Source organism: Oncorhynchus gorbuscha, linkage group LG11 (assembly GCF_021184085.1).
Source record: "Oncorhynchus gorbuscha isolate QuinsamMale2020 ecotype Even-year linkage group LG11, OgorEven_v1.0, whole genome shotgun sequence".
Lineage (NCBI taxonomy): Eukaryota > Metazoa > Chordata > Actinopteri > Salmoniformes > Salmonidae > Oncorhynchus > Oncorhynchus gorbuscha.
In genome coordinates this window covers 68,391,771-68,414,951 of record NC_060183.1, presented here as the reverse complement: position 1 = coordinate 68,414,951, position 23,181 = coordinate 68,391,771, and the positions used below count along the sequence as shown (strand labels likewise).

Below are 23,181 nucleotides of genomic sequence, written 5' to 3'. Positions count from 1 at the left end.
TCAGTAGAACACAGTTCCACCAGTTGTTCTTGTACATTATTCAAAGACCGTAGAAATTAGACTTGGCGGAAGTGTGCTTGTGTGTGTGTGTGTGTGTGTGTGTGTGTGTGTGTGTGTGTGTGTGTGTGTGTGTGTGTGCGTGTGCGTGTGCGTGTGCGTGTGTGTGTGCGTGTGTCGTGTGCGTGTGTGTGTGTAGTGTGTGCGTGTGAGTGTGTAGTGTGCGTGTGTGTGTGTGTAGTGTGTGCGTGTGAGTGTGTAGTGTGCGTGTGCGTGTGCGCGTGTGTGTGTAGTGTGTGTAGTTGAGTCTTGCCAGCATATCAGATGCCGCTTCTGTTTTTCGTATCATTCTTGTTTTGAGGCTACTTGGCTACTTCATGTATTCAGGCCAACTGTTGTTGAGCTTTACGCTTGTTGTTGTTGTTGCTGCAGTAGGCTAGATCAGGGCTGGCTTCCTACTGTAGACGTCACCTGTGTGTGTGCTTGTGATCCCTCAGGAGGGAGATGGTTCCTGGTCTCCTAGAAACCATGGATGGGTTGGTGTGACCTTGCTGTTGTTGTTTTCATCACCATCATGAGAGCATGGTGAAGATTCAAGCCATGTTAGTTAGATGGCAGGTTGGTTAAGGGCTTTGTTTTGCCTCCCCAAAATAGGCTAAATGAGGAAGGCTGACAGAGAAACAATCTTCATTCAGCATTTACCCCCAAGCTTCTACTTGGGTGTAAATGAACAGCTTCTACCCCAAGCCATAAGACTGCTAAATAGTTAGTTAAATAGTTAACATAACAGCTTCTACCCAAGCCATAAGACTGCTAAATAGTTAGTTAAATAGTTAACATAACAGCTTCTACCCCAAGCCATAAGACTGCTAAATAGTTAGTTAAATAGTTAACATAACAGCTTCTACCCAAGCCATAAGACTGCTAAATAGTTAGTTAAATAGTTAACATAATAACTTCTACCCCAAGCCATAAGACTGCTAAATAGTTAGTTAAATAGTTAACATAATAGCTTCTACCCCAAGCCATAAGACTACTAAATAGTTAGTTAAATAGTTAACATAATAGCTTCTACCCCAAGCCATAAGACTGCTAAATAGTTAGTTAAATAGTTAATATAATAGCTTCTACCCCAAGCCATAAGACTGCTAAATAGTTAGTATAATAACTTCTACCCCAAGCCATAAGACTGCTAAATAGTTACTTAAATAGTTAACATAATAGCTTCTACCCCAAGCCATAAGACTGCTAAATAGTTAGTTAAATAGTTAACATAACAGCTTCTACCCCAAGCCATAAGACTGCTAAATAGTTAGTTAAATTTACATTTACATTTAAGTCATTTAGCAGACGCTCTTATCCAGAGCGACTTACATAGTGAACATAATAACTTCTACCCCCAAGCCATAAGACTGCTAAATAGTTAGTTAAATAGTTAACATAATAACTTCTACCCCAAGCCATAAGACTGCTAAATAGTTAGTTAAATAGTTAACATAATAACTTCTACCCCAAGCCATAAGACTGCTAAATAGTTAGTTAAATAGTTAACATAATAACTTCTACCCCCAAGCCATAAGACTGCTAAATAGTTAGTTAAATAGTTAACATAATAACTTCTACCCCCAAGCCATAAGACTGCTAAATAGTTAGTTAAATAGTTAACATAATAACTTCTACCCCCAAGCCATAAGACTGCTAAATAGTTAGTTAAATAGTTAACATAATAACTTCTACCCCCAAGCCATAAGACTGCTAAATAGTTAGTTAAATAGTTAACATAATAACTTCTACCCCCAAGCCATAAGACTGCTAAGCCATATCTGCATTGGCTGTTTTTGCATGACCTATTTTTACTTATCACATATGCCGTTACTGTCTATTATCTATTCTGCTGCCTAGTCACTTTACCCCTACCTACATGCACATTGACTTTGTCCTGGTACCACGTGTATATAGGCAAGTTATCATTACTCATTGTGTATTTATTCCTCTTGTTATTATTTTTCTATTGTTTTTCTCTCTGCATTGTTGGTCAGGGCCTATAAGTAGCATTTCACTGTTAGTCTCCACCTGTTGTTTACCAAGCATGTAACAAATAACATGTGATTTGATTGGATTAGATCTTCAGTATGAAGTGACCATTTTTGGGGGGTTCAGTCCCCACCATCATCGTTTTCCATAATGATCCCGTTTGGGTCTAAACCCTCGCACCTTCCAGGGAGTGGAGGTGAGTTCACCGGTAATAATTCAGTGTCACTCGATCCGACTGTGTCACAGCGTCACAGCTTAATGATGTGGCAGGCCTGGAAGGCTGGAGCAGAGCAAAGGCCATGGATCAACGCTGAGACATCAGTCTGCCACCCTTTCACACACACAAACACACACTCTCTCTCTCTCTCACACAAACACACACTCTCTCTCTCTCTCACACAAACACACACTCTCTCTCTCTCTCTCTCTCTCTCTCTCTCTCTCTCTCTCTCTCTCTCACTTACACACAACTCTCTCTCGCACACACACACACACACACACACACACACACACACACACACACACACACACACACACACACACACACACACACACACACACACACACACACACACACACACACACACACACACACACACACACACACACACACACACACCCTACCCTCACTGTCTTCTGTCCCTCAGACCTTAATAAGTACACAGTGTCTGAACACCTTGTGAATCTGGTCTTATCAAACTAAATGAGAAAGAGGGGTTATCTTGTTCTTATCAGTTGCAGGTCAATACACTGGTTTTCTACCTCTCAAACACTCCTTTATATTGCCTTCCTCTTCCTTGTTCCCATTCAATAGATTTAGTGTTGGGTGGTTATGCTGAAGTGGTTAGTGTCTATCTTACTGTTGATAACATACACTACATTACCAAAAATACAGTACCAGTCAAAGGTTTGGACACACCTTCTCATTCCAGGGTTTTTTATATTTTTTAAAACTATTTTCTACATTGTAGAATAATAGTGAAGACATAAAAACTATGAAATAACATATGTGGAATCATGTAGTAACCAAATATGTTTGCCTTGATGACAGCTTTGCACACTCTTGGCATTCTCTCAGCCAGCTTCATGAGTTTAGTCACCTGGAATGCATTTCAATTAACAGGTGTGCCTTGTTATAAGTTAATTTGTGTGATTTCTTTTGTTCTTAATGTTTTGAACCAGTCAGTTGTGTTGTGACAAGGTAGGGGTGATATACAGAAGACAGCCCTATTTGGTAAAAGACCAAGCCCATATTATGTCAAGAACAGCTCAAATAAGCAAAGTGAAATGACAGTTAATCACGGAACATTTCAAGAACTTTGACATTTTCTTCAAGTACAGTCGCAGAAAGCCTCAAATGCCTTAAAGGACTGTCACAGGAAATGAAGACGTAGAGTTACCTCTGCTGCAGAGGATAAGTTCATTAGAGTTACCAGCCTCAGACATTTCTGCCCAAATAAATGCTTCAAAACGGACCATTCTACTGCCAATGTTTGCCTATAGCAATTGCATGGCTGTGCGCTTGATTTTATACACCTGTCAGCAACGGGTATGCCTGAAATAGCCGAATGCACTAATTTGAAGGGGTGTCCACATACTTTTGTGTATATATTGTGTAAGTGGATAAGATATCAGATTTTGATTTGATGACTAACGTCTGTGTTTTGTTTTGTTTTCCGCTGTCATTTGTGCTTGGGGTATTTCCCATTTTATGGTGGAGTTCATTGTGATTCCTCCTTCATAGACAGATTATTACTCAAGGAAAACAGCCATGCAAAAACAGCCATTCGGAAATATTAAAGTGTGCTTGCCTTGGTTTTCTTATTGATCCATGACATTTTTATTGTTCATGGGTCATTTTCCTTGGTTCAATAGCCTCTATCTGGCGGTCAGTGAGCAGTGAAATAGCTCTAACCTTATAGCCAGCCAGGCCTATGTTGTTGTTCTTCATAATGATGTGTGTTCTGTGGGAAAGTATTGTCAAAGATCACCAAAGCTCTGTGGCGTCTTTCATGTGGGTATCAGGTTACAGCTGTAATTTGTATCCCACCCTTCTCGTCTTCAGAGAGAGGCCTCCACCTCCACCGATACTAATTATGGAAGGAAACAAAATCCTCCACGTGAAGGAGGGCAAGAGAGCTAGGAAGGAGGGAGAGAGAGCTAGGAAGGAGGGAGAGAGAGCTAGGAAGGAGGGAGAGAGAGCTAGGAAGGAGGGAGAGAGCTAGGAAGGAGGGCGAGAGAGCTAGGAAGGAGGGAGCGAGAGCTAGGAAGGGAGCGAGAGCTAGGAAGGAGGGAGAGAGAGCTAGGAAGGAGGGAGAGCTAGGAAGGAGGGAGGAGATCTAGGAAGGAGGGAGAGAGAGCTAGGAAGGAGGGAGAGAGAGCTAGGAAGGAGGGAGAGAGCTAGGAAGGAGAGAGAGCTAGGAAGGAGGGAGAGAGAGCTAGGAAGGAGGGAGAGAGAGCTAGGAAGGAGGGAGAAAGAGCTAGGAAGGAGGGAGAGAGATCTAGGAAGGAGGGAGAGAGATCTAGGAAGGAGGGAGAGAGAGGAGAGAGAGAGCTAGGAAGGAGGGAGAGAGAGCTAGGAAGGAGGGAGAGAGAGCTAGAAAGGAGGGAGAAAGAGCTAGGAAGGAGGGAGAGAGAGAGCTAGGAAGGAGGGAGAGAGAGCTAGGAAGGAGGGAGAGAGAGCGAGGAAGGAGGGAGAGAGAGCTAGGAAGGAGGGAGAGAGAACTAGGAAGGCAGGAGAGAGAGCTAGGAAGGAGGGAGAGAGAGCTAGGAAGGAGGGAGAGAGAGGAGAGAGAGAGTGTGATCAAAAGAGCAAGATGGGTAGAGTGAGAGAGGGGTGAGAAAGTGAGAGATGGAGAAAGTGTGGGAAAAATGAGGGTGAAAGACAGAAGAATAAATCAACAGAGATTTGTCAAGAGAGGGGGAGAGTTAAGGATGAAGAAGAGAGAAAGCGAGGGATAACTTGTCTTTGTGTTATAGCTGAAGAGGCAGTTTGCTCTGCTGGGTGAAATATGGGTGGAGGAGCGGAGCATTCCCACAGTCACAAAGATGGAGGAGGGTGTATCTCTCTCTCCCTCTCTCTCTCCCTCTCTCTATTCCTCTCTCTATTCCTCTCTTCCTCCATCATTAGCTCTGAAGGGCCTCTCAGAATCCAGGAAATGGAGGAAACGTCTGAAAACGAGTGAAAATAATCAAAAGGCTTTAGCGTGAGGAAGAGTAGAAAAGAACCTTTCAGACACACATTTTCTCAACAAGCAAGAGAAAGTGTTTAATCCTTTTGCTTGAATTCTCCAGCGTTGCATTATTATGGCTGTTCAGCGAGGGGAGGTAGTAGTAAGTAGGTTATGAATGGTGGCCTTGAAGAACAGTCACAGGAATGTGTTGATTGGATGTGTTGGATGTGTTGTCCATCTTCTTCTCCTTTACTTTGTTCTTCTCTCTTGTTAGAAAACCAATGAATGATTTCACACAGTTAAACCCTGTTTCCCTCTCTCTCTCTCTCTCTCTCTAGGGCCAGGTGGAGGTCCGTGCTGTGTTACAGGTTACAGATCTGGACAAGGAACCAGAACAGACAGAGTTCTATGTGGTTCTAGAAGGTTCCAGACTAGCCCATGTTGCTGTAGTTAAGAGAGCGGAGGATGGAGAGTCTCTTTGCTTCACAGTTCCTGGTGAGTCCCACCGTTTATAGTGTCCACTGGTCCCAGATCAGTCTAACTGTCTCACACAGAGCTACTGACTGAGGTTAGAACAGAACCCTTAGTTTAATACAGGGTCACTAACTTCCAGTTCCATCATTAGTTCCTCTTTTGCTCTTTTAAGTTCAGGTCAACATAACAGAGATTGTAATAAATCAGTAGATAGCAGCAGCAGTTTGCCTAACCTAATTAGGACCATCCATGTTGCTGTGTCACAAGCTTCAATAGAAATCATGTTTGGGAGCAGAAAACTGTTATTGCTGCACAGTGTCCATATTAGGAGTGTGTCAATGTCAGAAGGACTTGTGTCAGTCTCATCGGGAGTTAGCACTTATTGTCATATTTGATCCTCAGTCATCTGTTCGTCTCCTCTCCTCCACAGGTCACGACCTCCAAGAGACCGCCTCTGTCACAGTGTATCGTCACACAGAGGACGGAGCCAAGCCTTGTGGAGGCGGGGCCTCCCTGAGGTACGTCTGTGATTTGCCACAGGAAGTGGCCGAGTACCTGCTAGCCAACAGCGACTCTTTGAGTCCCCAGAGCCACCTGGAGGTTCTGAGAAGGGTCTCAGCAGCTCCAGGGGAGGGGGACATGGAGGGTGACATGAGCGCTGGTCCAGGAAAGGAGCACTCTCTGGGGCAGACAGACCAGGAGGAGGTGGGGGTTAGAGGTGGGAGACCCAGACCTGATCCACAGATAGAGTGTCATCTCAGGGAGATGGATGAGAGGATAACCCAGGCCGTGGCTAACCTGAACTACCCTCTGGAGTGGAGCGGCAAGGCCAGCCAACCTAGAGAAGGTAACCAACCATACTACTTGGGCTTTTTACGTAGGGCTTTTCCAGTGCTGCTGTGGAATAGCCCTATGACTAGTGTAGTGGGGTACGTGAGTTGTGGTTGGTAGGGAATCTGACCATAAACCGCTTGTTTTGGAGCAGTTTCAGCAAGTGTACTGTACTAGCTTCCCAGATGATTTCCGATACCTTAGAACTTGAGACATTCTGTACACATTTCTAGACCTATGTCATAGAGATTACAATTAGTAACAGGCAAGGAAGAAATGACCCGAGACAGTTATCCATGATCAGAAAGAAAAATCAATGTGTTATTTTCTACAATTGAAACAACGATTGATGATAGTTACTGTGTAGGCTTACCTAGCCTGTGCCGGATGTTCCGGTTTTAAGGGGAAATGGGAAGTGAGCCTGTGCTTTTTCGTCTTCTCGTCAAGACCAGTTTTCGGGGATCTAGTTTATTTTACGCCTGCTATGTTAGGTTAACAAACACTTTAAAGGAAACCTATTCAGATGATTTACAATACTTTACAGTCATTACATTTCAGGTTTTTTTCTGGGTCAAAAAGGGGCTTAGGTGGTGGGTGGCAGGGGGCATGGCAATGGGTGCTACGAAATGGCCCCCATCTTGGTGGTGTAGAGAAATGTTTGCATTATTAAGCCAATTTCCTATCAAGGCTCAAGGTGAGAGGCAGATGCAGACACAGGAGGCAGATGGTTGGAGTCATACAATGTTTAATAGTCCAAAAGGACTAGGCAAGAGAATGGTCGTGGACAGGCAAAAGGTCAAAACCAGATCAAAGTTCAGGAGGTACAGAGTGACAGTTAGCCGCGTGGTCAAGGAAGACAGAATGGTCAGGCAGGTGGGTACAGAGTCCAGAAACAGGCAATGGTCAAAACCGGGAGGACTAGAAAAAGGAGAATAGCAACAAGGAGTAAAGGAAAAACACGCTGGTTGACTTGACTAAACATACAAGACGAACTGGCACAGAGAGACAGGAAACACAGGGATAAATACACCGGGGGGAAAAAACGACACCTGGAGGGGGTGGAGACAATCACATGAACAGGTGAAATAGATCAGGGCATGACATTTCCTGCAATTCTACAATTCTGAGAGAAAATGTTGGTTTTAAATTTCATTCCCTTCAATTCTATGCATTTCACCATGGCTAATGTGGTGTATTTTAGCTTAAATAACAAAATCAATACTGCTATATTAATTGTTTGGAGAATTTTCAATTCTCTCTGACTGTCTATATTTTATTTTGGTTATTGTTGGTTGTCAAAGATTATATTATAACAAAAATATGCCACTATCTTTTTCTACATACTTTATATCTGGCTTTAGTCATTTACATTTATACAAAGTGTTATTCCATCCCAAAATGTATATAATGTATATACATACATATATATATAAACTTTACCCGGCCCGCCCAAGGATCTCAATGGCAGAAATATCCCTGCATTTCAGAGAGTGACATGTACTGTATTCTGTCGGTAGCTAATGTGAAGCAATGGAATGTGTAGATATGAGGTATACCGATGCTGGCACTAAGACCACACTCAACGAGCTGTATAAGGCCATAAGCCAACAAGAAAATACTCATCCAAAAACAGAGCTCCTAGTGACTGTTGATTTTAATGCAGGAAAACTTAAATCTGTTTGACCTAGTTTCTACCAGCATGTCACCTGCGCAACTAGAGAGAAAACAATTCTCGATCACCTTTACTCTACACACAGAAACACATACAAAGCTCTCCCTTGCCTCCATTTGGCAAATCTAACCATAACTTTATCCTCCTGATTACTGCTTACAAGCAAAAACTCAAATAGGGCGTACCAGTGACTAAGCTACAGGACTGTTTTGCTAGCAAAGACTGGAATATGTTCCGGGATTCATCCGATGGCATTGAGGAGTTTACCACATCAGTCACTGGCTTTATTAGTAAGTGCATCGACAGTGATCATACTGTACGTATACATCTCAAACAGAAGCCATGGATCTGCCCTGCCTGTCTAAAGTTTCTGAAAGCCAAGTTAATAAACAGATGACTGACCTTCTCGAATCCCACCGTACCTTCTCTGCTGTGCAATACGGTTTCCGAGCTGGTCACGGGTGCACCTCAGCCACGCTCAAGGTACTAAACAATATCATGACTGTCATCGATAAAAGACAGTACTGTGCAGCCATCTTCATCGACCTGGCCAAGGCTTTCGACTCTGTCAATCACCGTATTCTTATCGGCAGACTCAATAGCCTTGGTTTCTCAAATGACTGCCTCACCTGGTTCACCAACTACTTCGCAGACAGAGTTCAGTGTGTAAAATTGGAGGGCATGTTGTCCGGATCTTTGGCAGTCTCTATGGGGGTACCACAGGGATCAATTATCGGGCCGACTCTTTTCTCTGTATAGATCAACGATGTCGCTCTTGCTGCGGGTGATTCCCTGATCCACCTCTACACAGACAACACCATTCCGTATACATCTGGCCCTTCTTTGGACACTGTTAACTAACATTCAAACAGGCTTCAATGCCATACAACACTCCTTCTGATGCCTCCAACTGCTCTTAAACACTAGCAAAACCAAATGCATGCTTTTCAACCGTATGCTGCCCGCACCCGCCCGCCCGACGAGCATCACTACTCTGGATGGTTCTGACCTAGAATACATGGACAACTACAAATACCTAGGTGTCTGGCTAGACTGTAAACTCTCCTTCCAGACTCATATCAAACATCTCCAATCCAAAATCAAATCTAGAATTGGCCTTCTATTTCGCAAAAAAGCCTCCTTCACTCACGCCGCCAAACTTACCCTAGTAAAACTGACTGTCCTTCCCATCCTCGACTTCGGCGATGTCATCTACAAAATATCTTCCAATACTCTACTCAGCAAATTGCATGCAGTCTATCAATCACAGTGCCATCCGTTTTGTTACCAAAGCACCTTATACCACCCACCACTGCGACCTGTATGCTCGAGTCGGCTGGCCCTAGCTACATATTTGTCGCCAGACCCACTGGCTCCAGGTCATCTATAAGTCTATGTTAGGTAATGCACCGCCATACCTCAGATCACTGGTCACGATAACAACACCCACCCGTAGCACGCGCTCCAGCAGTATATCTCACTGGTCATCCCCAAAGCCAACACCTCCTTTGGCCGCCTTTCCTTCCAGTTCTCTGCTGCCAGTGACTGGAACGATTGCAAAAATTGCTGAAGCTGGAGACTTACATTTCCTCACTAAATTTAAACATCAGCAATCCGAGTGTAACGGCTTTCTTCTATCTCCTCCTCTGACGAAGAGGTGTAGCAAGGATCGGACCAAAATGCAGCGTGGTGGTTACTCATGTTCTTTAATGACAAAATGAACTATACTTGAAATAACCAAATATACAAAACAACAAACGGAACGTGAAAACCTATACAGCCTATCTTGTGACAACAAACACAAAGACAGGAACAATCACCCATGAAACACTCAAAGAATATGGCTGCCTAAATATGGATCCCAATCAGAGACAACGAAAATCACCTGCCTCTGATTAAGAACCGCCTCAAGGCAACCATAGACTTTCCTAGACAACCCTACTCAGCCACAATCCCAATACCTACTAAAACCCCTATACAAAAACACACCACAAAATAAACCCATGTCACATCCTGGCCTGACCAAATAAATGAAGACAAACATACATACTTCGACCAGGGCGTGACACCGAGCAGCTAAACGATCGCTGCAGCTGTACATAGCCCATCTGTAAATAGCCCACCCAATCTACCTACCTCATCCCCATATTGTTTTTTATTTACTTTGCTGCTCCTTTGCACACCAGTATCACTACTTACAAACCATCATCTGCTCATCATCATCTGCTCATCTATCATTCCAGTGTTAATCTGCTAAATTGTTATTACTTTGCTACTGTGGCCTATTTATTGCCTTACCTCCTCATGCCATTTGCACACACTGTATATAGACATTTTTTTTCATTGCATTATTGACTGTACGCTTGTTTATTCCATGTGTAACTCTGTGTTGTTGTTTCTGTCGCACTGCTTTGCTTTATCTTGGCCAGGTCGCAGTTGTAAATTAGAACTTGTTCTAAACTGGCTTACCTGGTTAAATAAAATAAAGGTGAAATAAAAAATAAAAATACATTTAAAAAAACATTATTTTGTGGTGCCCCAACTTTCTAGTTAGTTACATTTACTTGATTAACTTAATTAGGTAATATTAATTACAGAGAAATTATTTTATAGAATAGCATGTCATATCACTTACACCGTTATAGAAAAGACACGACAACACTGATCTAAAGGCTAGAGCTGCGGCTTTCAAGGAGCGGGACACTAACCCGGGCACTTCTAAGAAATCCTGCAAATTGTATTTGTCACATGCGCCGAATACAACAGGTGTAGTAGACCTTACAGTGAAATGGTTACTTACAAGCCCTTAACCAACAGTGCAGTTCATGAAATAGAGTATCTTTTTTAAATAACACAATAACAATAACGAGGCTATATACAGGGGGAACCGGTACCGAGTCAATGTGCGGGGGTACAGGTTAGTCGCATCCTCCGATACTTCAACCTTGACGTCCACTGCTATGCCGATGACACCCAGATCTACCTCAGCACCAAATCCCTCCTCAACCACCTCTGACCCAAATTGAAGCCTGCCTCTGCAATAAAAACATGGATGCAACAAAACGTCCTCAAGCTCAACAGTGATAAAAACTGAACTCCTCCTCATAGGCACCAAATCTACCCTCACTAAAGACGACACCACTGTCTCTCCCTCCCCCCAAACACACAACCTTGGTGTCATCCTGGACACCACCCTCTCATTTGACCACAAGATAAGACTGTCAAATCCTCATTCTTCCACCACCGCAACATTGTCGCCCCCCTCCCCTCCCCTTACCCTACCCCACCCCTTACGCTAAACCGGCTTCGTATCCAAACCCCATACATTATACTGATACATCACACTCTTTCCCTTCTTTGAGCCCACCCCTCTCTTTGTTCATGGTTTTTTAGTCTTATGTTGTTTTGTTTTCACTCCTGGTTTTTTTGTTTCATTTCTATGTTGTAACGCGACTTTGGGTCCTTGAAAAGCACTATATAATTCCCATGTATTATTATTATTATTATTACCACTATGACTAAATTCAAACTATGCCTACTTGGACACAAAAGTAATAATCAAGTCTATTTCAATTTATCAAGCTAGTGAACGCATAAGAACATTAGTCATACTGAGGAGGCAAGGGTGAAGAAGGGGATAGAGAAAGGTATCCACTCTCTACAGTGTACATACAGACCAAGTTCACCCACAGCTTCTTACATAAGAGTGACGATTGTGTTTGGTAAATCGTGCCGTTGAATGCTTACCCGTCTCTTCGGAAAGGTCACGTATTGTCTGTGTGCCTGAGTGTCAGTCTACATTAGGGGACAGGAATCTCAGTTGGCTCTGTCGCTCTCCTCCCTGTCTCTCTCTCTGTCTCTCTCTCTGTTTCTCTCTCTGTTTCCCTCTCTCTGTTTCTCTCTCTGTTTCTCTCTCTCTGTTTCCCTCTCTCTGTTTCTCTCTCTCTGTTTCTCTCTCTCCCTCTGTCTCTCTCTCTCTCTCTCTCTGTGTCTCTCTCTCTGTTTCTCTCTCTGTTTCCCTCTCTCTGTTTCTCTCTCTCTCCCTCTGTCTCTCTCTCTGTTTCTCTCTCTCTCTCTCTCTCTGTCTCTCTCTCTCTGTCTCCCTCTGTCTCTCTCTCTGTTTCTCTCTCTCTGTCTCTCTCTCTCTCTGTCTCTCTCTCTCTCTCTGTCTCCCTCTCTGTTTCTCCTCTCTCTCTCTCTCTCTCTCTCTCTCTCTCTCTCTCTCTCTCTGTCTCTCTCTCTGTTTCTCTCTCTGTTTCCCTCTGTCTCTCTCTCTGTTTCTCTCTCTCTGTTTCTCTCACTCTGTTTCTCTCTCTCTGTTTCTCTCTCTGTTTCTCTCTCTGTTTCTCTCTCTGTTCTCTCTCTCTCTCTCTCTCTCTCTCTCTCTCTCTCTCTCTCTCTCTCTCTCTCTCTCTCTCTCTCTCTCTCTCTCTCTCTCTCTCTCTCTCTCTCTCTCTCTCTCTCTCTCTCGCACTCTCTCAGAGCTTCAAGCTCCTCAGTGTCCACATTACTAAGGAATTATCATGGTCCACACACACCAACACTGTCGTGAAGAAGGCAAGACAACGTCTCTTCCCCTTCAGGACGGTGAATAGAGTCGGCATGGGCCCTCAGATCCTCAAAAAGTTCTACAGCTACATCATTGAGAGCATCTTGACTAGCTGCAACACTGCTTGGTATGGCAACTACAGAGGGTAGTGCGTACTGCTCAGAACATCACTGGGGTTAAGCTCCCTGCCATCCAAGACATCTATACCAGGTGGTGTCAGAGTAAGGCCCTAAAAATGGTCAAAGACTCCAGCCACCCAAGTCATAGAGCGTTCTACCCTTTTTGCATGAACTCATTTGACTCATCACATACGCTGCTGCTACTGTTTATTATCTGTACACATCTACCTCAATTATGTACACAACTACCTCAATGATGTACACATCTACCTCACATTTACACATCTACCTCAATTATCTCATACCCCTGCACATCGACTCTGTACTGGTACCCTGAATATATAGCCAAGTTATCGTTAATATTTTTTTCTTACTTTTTTTCTCTATGCATAGTTTTGATTTGATTATCTAAAAACAGAATTTGAAAAGCTTATGCACATTTGACATACAGTACATCTGATGCCTTTTAGAATTGTTTTATAAATTAGTTACTTGACATTTTTCACCCCCCAAAATTTGTTGACTGAACTTTGACCTGCACTGTACACTACATGACCAAAAGTATGTGGACACCTGTTTGTCGAACATCTCATTCTCTCCACTAGATGTTGGAACATTGCTGCAGGGACTTGCTTCCATTAAGCCACAAGAGCATTAGTGAGGTTGGGCACCACTGATGTTGGGCGATTAGGCTTGTCTCACGGTCGGTGTTCCAAAGGTGTTCGATGGGGTTGAGGTCAGGGCTCTGTCCAGGCCAGTCAAGTTATTCCACATTGATCTCGACAAACCATTTCTGTATGGACCTCGCTTTGTGCACAGGGGCATTGTCATGCCTTAACAGGAAAGGGCCTTCCCCCGAACTTTTGCCACAAAGCACAGAATTGTCTAAAATGTGATTGTATGCTGTACCGTTAAGATTTCCCCTCACTGGAACTAAGGGGTCTATCCCAAACCATGAAAAACAGCCACCGACCATTATTCCTCCAACACTTAACAGTTGGCAATATGCTTTGGGGTAGGTAGCGTTCATCTGGCATTTGCCAAACCCAGATTTGTCCGTCAGACTGCCAGTGTCATGTTTTGTCATTTATTATCACGTCTTGTCCCTGTGCTTCCCATTCTATTCGTTTCCCTCTGCTGGTCTTATTAGGTTCTTTCCCTCTTTCTATCCCCTCTCTCTCCCCCTCCCTCTCTCACTCTCTCGCTCTCTCTTCTCTCTATCGTTCCGTTCCTGCTCCCAGCTGTTCCTATTCCCCTAATCATCATTTAGCCTTCCCACACCTGTTCCCGATCCTTTTCCCTGATTAGAGTCCCTATTTCTCTCCTTGTTTCCCGTACCTGCCCTGTCGGATCCTCATTTATATTCACCGTGCTGTGTCTATGTTTTGCCCTGTCGTGTCGTGTTTCCCTCAGATGCTGCGTGGTGAGCAGGTGTCTGAGTCTGCTAGGTTCAAGTGCCTTCCCGAGGCAACCTGCAGTTCTCGATCAAGTCTCCAGTCTGTTCTCGTCTTTACGTGTAGTATTATGCTTTTTGTTTTGTAATGTTTATTCTGGATTAAATACTCTGTTTTCGCCAAGTCGCTTTTGGGTCCTCATTCACCAGCATGACAGAAGGATCCGACCAAGGAATGGACCCAGCGACTACAGACGCTCGTAACACTGCCGTCGAGATCCAAGGAGCCATGCTCGGCAGACACGAGCAGGAATTGTCTGCTGCTCGCCATGCCGTGGAGAGCCTGGCCGCTCAGGTTTCCGACCTCTCTGGACAGTTCCAGAGTCTTCGTCTCGTGCCACCTGTTACTTCCTGGCCTGCCGAGCCTCCAGAACCTAGGGTTAATAACCCACCTTGCTACTCCGGGCAGCCCACTGAGTGCCGCTCCTTTCTCACCCAGTGTGAGATTGTGTTCTCTCTCCAACCCAACACATACTCTAGAGAGAGAGCTCGGGTTGCTTACGTCATTTCACTCCTTACTGGCCGGGCCCGAGAGTGGGGCACAGCTATCTGGGAGGCAAGGGCTGATTGTTCTAACAATTACCAGAACTTTAAAGAGGAGATGATTCGGGTTTTTGACCGTTCAGTTTTTGGTGGGGAGGCTTCTAGGGTCCTGGCTTCCCTATGCCAAGGTGATCGATCCATAACGGATTACTCTATAGAGTTTCGTACTCTTGCTGCCTCTAGTGACTGGAACGAGCCGGCGCTGCTCGCTCGTTTTCTGGAGGGACTCCACACAGTGGTCAAAGATGAGATTCTCTCTCGGGAGGTTCCTTCCAGTGTGGACTCTTTGATTGCTCTCGCCATCCGCATAGAACGACGGGTAGATCTTCGTCACCAGGCTCGTGGAAGAGAGCTCGCATCAACGGTGTTTCCCTGCTCCGCATCGCAACCATCTCCCTCCTCTGGCTCTGAGACTGAGCCCATGCAGCTGGGAGGGATTCGCATCTCGACTAAGGAGAGGGAACGGAGGATCACCAACCGCCTGTGCCTCTATTGCGGATTTTATGGACATTTTGTTAATTCATGTCCAGTAAGAGGCCAGAGCCCATCAGTAAGCGGAGGGCTACTGGTGAGCGCTACTACTCAGGTCTCTTCATCTAGATCCTGTACTACTATGTCGGTCCATCTACGCTGGACCGGTTCGGGTGCTACATGCAGTGCCTTGATTGACTCTGGGGCTGAGGGTTGTTTCATGGACGAAGCATGGGTTTGGAAACATAACATTCCTTTCAGACAGTTAGACAAGCCTACGCCCATGTTTGCCTTAGATGGTAGTCATCTTCCCAGTATCAGATTTGAGACACTACCTTTAACTCTCACAGTATCTGGTAACCACAGTGAGACTATTTCTTTTTGATTTTTCGTTCACCTTTCACACCTGTTGTTTTGGGTCATCCCTGGCTAGTATGTCATAATCCTTCTATTAATTGGTCTTGTAATTCTATCCTATCCTGGAACGTATCTTGTCATGTGAAGTGCTTAATGTCTGCCATCCCTCCCATTTCTTCTGTCCCCACTTCTCAGGAGGAACCTGGCGATTTGACAGGAGTGCCGGAGGAATATCATGATCTGCGCACGGTCTTCAGTCGGTCCCGAGCCAACTCCCTTCCTCCTCACCGGTCGTATGATTGTAGTATTGATCTCCTTCCGGGGACCACTCCTCCTCGGGGTAGACTATACTCTCTGTCGGCTCCCGAACGTAAGGCTCTCGAGGATTATTTATCTGTGTCTCTTGACGCCGGTACCATAGTGCCTTCTTCCTCTCCGGCCGGGGCGGGGTTCTTTTTGTTAAGAAGAAGGACGGTACTCTGCGCCCCTGCGTGGATTATCGAGGGCTGAATGACATAACGGTTAAGAATCGTTATCCGCTTCCCCCTTATGTCATCAGCCTTCGAGATTCTGCAGGGAGCCAGGTGCTTTACTAAGTTGGACCTTCGTAACGCTTACCATCTCGTGCGCATCAGAGAGGGGGACGAGTGGAAAACGGCGTTTAACACTCCGTTAGGGCATTTTGAGTACCGGGTTCTGCCGTTTGGTCTCGCCAATGCGCCAGCTGTTTTTCAGGCATTAGTTAATGATGTTCTGAGAGACATGCTGAACATCTTTGTTTTTGTCTATCTTGACGATATCCTGATTTTTTCACCGTCACTCGAGATTCATGTTCAGCACGTTCGACGTGTTCTACAGCGCCTTTTAGAGAATTGTCTCTACGTAAAGGCTGAGAAGTGCTCTTTTCATGTCTCCTCCGTTACTTTTCTCGGTTCCGTTATTTCCGCTGAAGGCATTCAGATGGATTCCGCTAAGGTCCAAGCTGTCAGTGATTGGCCCGTTCCAAGGTCACGTGTCGAGTTGCAGCGCTTTTAGGTTTCGCTAATTTCTATCGGCGTTTCATTCGTAATTTCGGTCAAGTTGCTGCCCCTCTCACAGCTCTTACTTCTGTTAAGACGTGTTTTAAGTGGTCCGGTTCCGCCCAGGGAGCTTTTGATCTTCTAAAAGAACGTTTTACGTCCGCTCCTATCCTCGTTACTCCTGACGTCACTAGACAATTCATTGTCGAGGTTGACGCTTCAGAGGTAGGCGTGGGAGCCATTCTATCCCAGCGCTTCCAGTCTGACGATAAGGTTCATCCTTGCGCTTATTTTTCTCATCGCCTGTCGCCATCTGAGCGCAACTATGATGTGGGTAACCGTGAACTGCTCGCCATCCGCTTAGCCCTAGGCGAATGGCGACAGTGGTTGGAGGGGCGACCGTTCCTTTTGTCGTTTGGACAGACCATAAGAACCTTGAGTACATCCGTTCTGCCAAACGACTTAATGCCCGTCAAGCTCGTTGGGCGTTGTTTTTCGCTCGTTTCGAGTTTGTGATTTCTTACCGTCCGGGTAGCAAGAACACCAAGCCTGATGCCTTATCCCGTCTGTTTAGTTCTTCTGTGGCTTCTACTGATCCCGAGGGGATTCTTCCTTATGGGCGTGTTGTCGGGTTGACAGTCTGGGGAATTGAAAGACAGGTTAAGCAAGCACTCACGCACACTGCGTCGCCGCGCGCTTGTCCTAGTAACCTCCTTTTCGTTCCTGTTTCCACTCGTCTGGCTGTTCTTCAGTGGGCTCACTCTGCCAGGGACCACCCATACGTAGAATGTATGCACGCATGACTGTAAGTCGCTTTGGATAAAAGCGTCTGCTAAATGGCATATATTATTATATTATTATTAAGTTAGCTGGTCATCCCGGTGTTCGAGGCACTCTTGCGTCTATTCGCCAGCGCTTTTGGTGGCCGACTCAGGAGCGTGACACGCGCCGTTTCGTGGCTGCTTGTTCGGACTGCGCGCAGACTAAGTCGGGTAACTCTCCTCCTGCCGGTCGTCTCAGACCGCTCCCCATTCCTTCTCGACCATGGTCTCACATCGCCCTAGACTTCATTACCGGTCTGCCTTTGTCTGCGGGGAAGACTGTGATTCTTACGGTTGTCGATAGGTTCTCTAAGGCGGCACATTTCATTCCCCTCGCTAAACTTCCTTCCGCTAAGGAGACGGCACAAATCATTATCGAGAATGTGTTCAGAATTCATGGCCTCCCGTTAGACGCCGTTTCAGACAGAGGCCCGCAATTCACGTCACAGTTTTGGAGGGAGTTCTGTCGTTTGATTGGTGCGTCCGTCAGTCTCTCTTCCGGGTTTCATCCCCAGTCTAACGGTCAAGCAGAGAGGGCCAATCAGACGATTGGTCGCATACTACGCAGCCTTTCTTTCAGAAACCCTGCGTCTTGGGCAGAACAGCTCCCTGGGCAGAATACGCTCACAACTCGCTTCCTTCGTCTGCTACCGGGTTATCTCCGTTTCAGAGTAGTCTGGGTTACCAGCCTCCTCTATTCTCTTCCCAGCTTGCCGAGTCCAGCGTTCCCTCCGCTCAGCGTTTGTCCAACGTTGTGAGCGCACCTGGAGGAGGGTGAGGTCTGCACTTTGCCGCTACAGGGCACAGACTGTGAGAGCCGCCAATAAACGCAGGATTAAGAGTCCTAGGTATTGTTGCGGCCAGAGAGTGTGGCTTTCCACTCGCAACCTTCCTCTTACGACAGCTTCTCGTAAGTTGACTCCGCGGTTCATTGGTCCGTTCCGTGTCTCCCAGGTCGTCAATCCTGTCGCTGTGCGACTGCTTCTTCCGCGACATCTTCGTCGCGTCCATCCTGTCTTCCATGTCTCCTGTGTTAAGCCCTTTCTTCGCACCCCCGTTCGTCTTCCCTCCCCCCTCCCGTCCTTGTCGAGAGCGCACCTATTTACAAGGTACATAAGATCATGGACATGCGTTCTCGGGGACGGGGTCACCAATACTTAGTGGATTGGGAGGGTTACGGTCCTGAGGAGAGGAGTTGGGTTCCGTCTCGGGACGTGCTGGACCGTTCACTCATTGATGATTTCCTCCGTTGCCGCCAGGATTCCTCCTCGAGTGCGCCAGGAGGCGCTCGGTGAGTGGGGGTACTGTCATGTTTTGTCATTTATTATCACGTCTTGTCCCTGTGCTTCCCATTCTATTCGTTTCCCTCTGCTGGTCTTATTAGGTTCTTTCCCTCTTTCTATCCCTCTCTCTCCCCCCTCTCTCACTCTCTCGCTCTCTCTTCTCTCTATCGTTCCGTTCCTGCTCCCAGCTGTTCCTATTCCCTAATCATCATTTAGCCTTCCCACACCTGTTCCCGATCCTTTTCCCTGATTAGAGTCCCTATTTCTCTCCTTGTTTCCCGTACCTGCCCTGTCGGATCCTCATTTATATTCACCGTGCTGTGTCTATGTTTTGCCCTGTCGTGTCGTGTTTCCCTCAGATGCTGCGTGGTGAGCAGGTGTCTGAGTCTGCTAGGTTCAAGTGCCTTCCCGAGGCAACCTGCAGTTCTCGATCAAGTCTCCAGTCTGTTCTCGTCTTTACGTGTAGTATTATGCTTTTTGTTTTGTAATGTTTATTCTGGATTAAATACTCTGTTTTCGCCAAGTCGCTTTTGGGTCCTCATTCACCAGCATGACAGCCAGATGGTGAATCGTAATTCATCACACCAGAGAACGTAATTCCACTGCTCCAGAGTCTGATAGTGTCGGGCTTTACACCACTCCAGCCGACGCTTGCTATTGCGCATAGTGATCTTAGGCTTTTGTGTGTCTACTCTGCCGTGGAAACCCATTTCATGAAGCTCCTTTTGAACAGTTCTTGTACCTACAGTTCCTAGTCCAGTAATTGGGTCATGGTTACATGGTACATCGTCAAACATTTGTGGTACAGTAGTGGTAAGTAACCTTGGCAACGAAGAAGACAGATATGGAGAGAAACTTCAAGTGTAGGACAGCAATTCAGAATGAAGAGATATAAAGCTATTTCCATAGCAACTCTACCCTTCCTTCTTAGTCCTACAGGAAAGAATAGAGGCTTGACTGACTATTCCCTCTCTTTTTAAAACCAAGTCATTCAGTGTGATAAAACCAAGTCATTCAGTGTGAGAAAGGGACTCTCTTTTTAAAACCAAGTCATTCAGTGTGACAAAGGGACTCTCTTTTTAAAACCAAGTCATTCAGTGTGACAAAGGGACTCTCTTTTTAAAACCAAGTCATTCAGTGTGACAAAGGGACTCTCTTTTTAAAACCAAGTCATTCAGTGTGACAAAGGGACTCTCTTTTTAAAACCAAGTCATTCAGTGTGACAAAAGGACTCTCTTTTTAAAACCAAGTCATTCAGTGTGACAAAGGGACTCTCTTTTTAAAACCAAGTCATTCAGTGTGACAAAGGGGAATAGGAAGGATGTGTGCTCTGCCCTGCAGGCAGCTTGTCCCTCCAACACACTGGCTTTATTAAAACACACTGAGCAGGTTTAGAGGGTTACCTTGAGCTTGTGTGTGTGGTGTGTGTCTGGTCTCTGCTCGCTTCTGTCAATGGCATTATCAGGGTGGGAACCCTAGCACTGTCACTGTCAATGTCTCAACTCTTCATCTGAGGAAGAGTCACTGATGATGCGTCCCAAATGACACCATATTTCCTATTTAGTACACTAGTTTTGACCAGGACCCATAGAGTTCTTGTTAAAAGGAGTGCGCTATATGGTATAGTGAACAGGGTTCCATTTGGTACGCAACCTGAATCAAACGGGTGAATTTCCCAAATGCCTCATAGCTAACGTGGTACTTTATTTTTCTCACGACCCAGCCCTAAGCTAAAAGTCAGTTAGGAATTCTCCTCAATGCACAGGAGAAAGTTCAAATGCTTACGACTTGTTGTAATAACTAACACCTGTGTGAAGTACCTGACCTGCCTTGTTGGTATGCATTCTCCATATAAAGTCTAGACTTCACACAGCGTGACACGCAACATGACACCTGCCTGGATTGTGTGTTAGCTAGAGTAGGTCTAAATACGGGACCATCTATGTGCTAGGTACAGTATATATAATTGATATGTGCTAGCTTAGCTGTATACAATATACTGTGTGTGTGCAGTCAGATATATTCGCTTACATACATGTCAGCGTTCACACCTGACCTGGCGCCATAATAAGTGTGTTTAGGTCTAGAGAGCAGATGTGTAGTATGTAATGTATACAGTAAGTTTGGACGGTGAGGATATCGTATGAAGGATAACAGGTTTAGGGATGTATAGCAGAGATGTTAGAGGCTACAATGTTCTAATAAGGAGGGTTTGTCACCTCTGTCTGTCTTCATCTATTTTAAGGAACACAGCGTTTAGTTGAGTTTATTAGGATCCCCATTAGCTACTGCACATGCAGATGCTACTCTTCCTGGGTTCCACATAAAACGTACAATACATGACAAAGAACAGAACAGTTATAGACAAGAACAGCATAAGATATTACATTCAATTCTAAATAAAAAATATAAATAAAATAAGAAGTATATATAGAAATACACCAAGCAACAACAAAAATACTCTTTACACACTATTCATATATACAGCGCATTCCGAAAGTATTCAGACCCCCTGATTTTTTCCACATTTTGTTAAGTTACAGCCTAATTCTAAAATTGATTAAATATTTTTATTTATTTATAAAAAAATACAAAACTGAAATATCACATTTACCTAAGTATTCAGACCCCTAAGTATTCAGTACTTTGTTGAAGCACCTTTGGCAGCGATTACAGCCTCGAGTCTTCTTGGGTATGACGCTACAAGCTTGGCACACCTGTATTCGAGGAGTTTCTCTCATTCTTCAGATCTTCTCAAGCTCTTTCAGGTTGGATGGGGAGCGTCGCTGCACAGCTATTTTGAGGTCTCTCAAGAGATGTTCGATCGGGTTCAGGTCTGGGCTCTGGCTGGGCCACTCAAGGACATTCAGAGACTTGTCCAGAAGCCACTCCTTCGATGTCTTGGCTGTGTGCTTAGGGTCGCCCCAGTCTGAAGTCCTGAGCGATCTGGAGTAGGTTGTCATTGATGGCCTCTCTGTACTGTGCTCCGTTCATCTTTCCCTTGATCCTGATTAGTCTCCCAGTCCCTGCAGCTGAAAAACATTCCCACAGCATGATGCTGCCACCACCATGCTTCACCGTAGGGATGGTGCCAATTTTTTCCAGACGTGATGCTTGGCACACAGGCCAATGAGTTCAATCTTGGTTTCATCAGATCAGCGAATATCAGCGAATATAAGGATTGATTAATGGAGTGCTGCAGAGATGGTTGTCCTTCTGGAATGTTCTCCCACCTCCACAGAGGCACTCTGGAACTCTGTCAGAGTGACCATCGGGTTCTTGGTCACCTCCCTGACCAAGGCCATTCTCCCCCGATTGCTCAGTTTGGCCAAGTGGCCAGCTCTAGGGGAGACTTTGTGGATCCAAACTTCTTCCATTTAGGGAATAATGGAGGCCTCTGTGTTCTTGGGGATCTTCAATATTTTAGATATTTGTTAGATCTGTGCCTCAACACAATCCTGTGTCGCAGAGCTCTACGGATAATTCCTTCGACCTCATGGCTTGGTTTTTTTTCTGACATGCACTGTCAACTGTAGGACCTTATATAGACAGTTGTGTGCCTTTCCAAATCATGTGCAATCAATTGAATTTTCCACAGATGGACTCCAATCAAGTTGTAGAAACATCTCAAGGATGATCCAACAGGATGCACCTAAGCTCAATGTCGAGTCTCATAGCGAAGGGTCTGAGTACTTATGTAAATAAGTATTTCAGTTTTTTTATGTGTAATACATTTGCAACAATTTATAAAATCCTGTTTTTATTTTGTCATTATGGGGTATTGTGTGTAGATTGATGAGGTGGAAAAAGGATATAATTCATTTTAGAATAAGGCTGTAACGTAACGAAATTAGGAAAAAGTCAAGGGGTCTGAATATTTTCAGAATGCACTGTACGTATTCATATTCTTATATACAGTACAGTTCAATTAGATCTTTAGAAAGAGGAAAGGCGCTGTGATACAATGTTTTTTATCTGTTTTTTAAAGCTAAACTTGCTTTTCTCCCGAGTAACCACCAGAGTATTCCATAATGACATGGCTCTATATATAACTGAGAGAAACATTACATCTGTTTATGCTTTCAGTTTCTTCTTAACCCTCTACCATGAAAGACTATCATGCATGTCGTTGATGTTAGTTCTGTGGGAGCAGTTGAGGACAAGGCGTGCTGCTTTGTTTTGAGACAGCTGCAGCTTTGCCAGGTCTTTCTTTGCTGCACCTGACAATATTACCGAACAGTAATCAAGATGGGACAAGACCAGAGCCCGATCAACTATGGATCTTTGTGTCAAAAACACAGAACAAATTTTTATAACAGACATACCATCTGCACAACAACTTTGTCAATATGACTTAACCATGACAATTGATCATCCAATGTTAC

The 23,181-nt window shown here is 44.9% G+C and overlaps 1 protein-coding gene across 8 annotated transcripts in view; it reads left to right on the top strand.

The window, feature by feature from the left end:
• LOC123989309 (rho guanine nucleotide exchange factor 28-like) overlaps positions 1-23,181 on the top strand; it is a 129,068-nt gene that overhangs the window by 14,736 nt on the left and 91,151 nt on the right. For all 8 annotated transcript variants that reach the window (XM_046290232.1, XM_046290228.1, XM_046290233.1 and 5 more), the window contains exons 3-4: positions 5,543-5,699; positions 6,109-6,525. In XM_046290232.1, the coding sequence (XP_046146188.1) occupies positions 5,543-5,699; positions 6,109-6,525 (574 nt within the window). The remainder of the gene's footprint in view (positions 1-5,542; positions 5,700-6,108; positions 6,526-23,181) is intronic.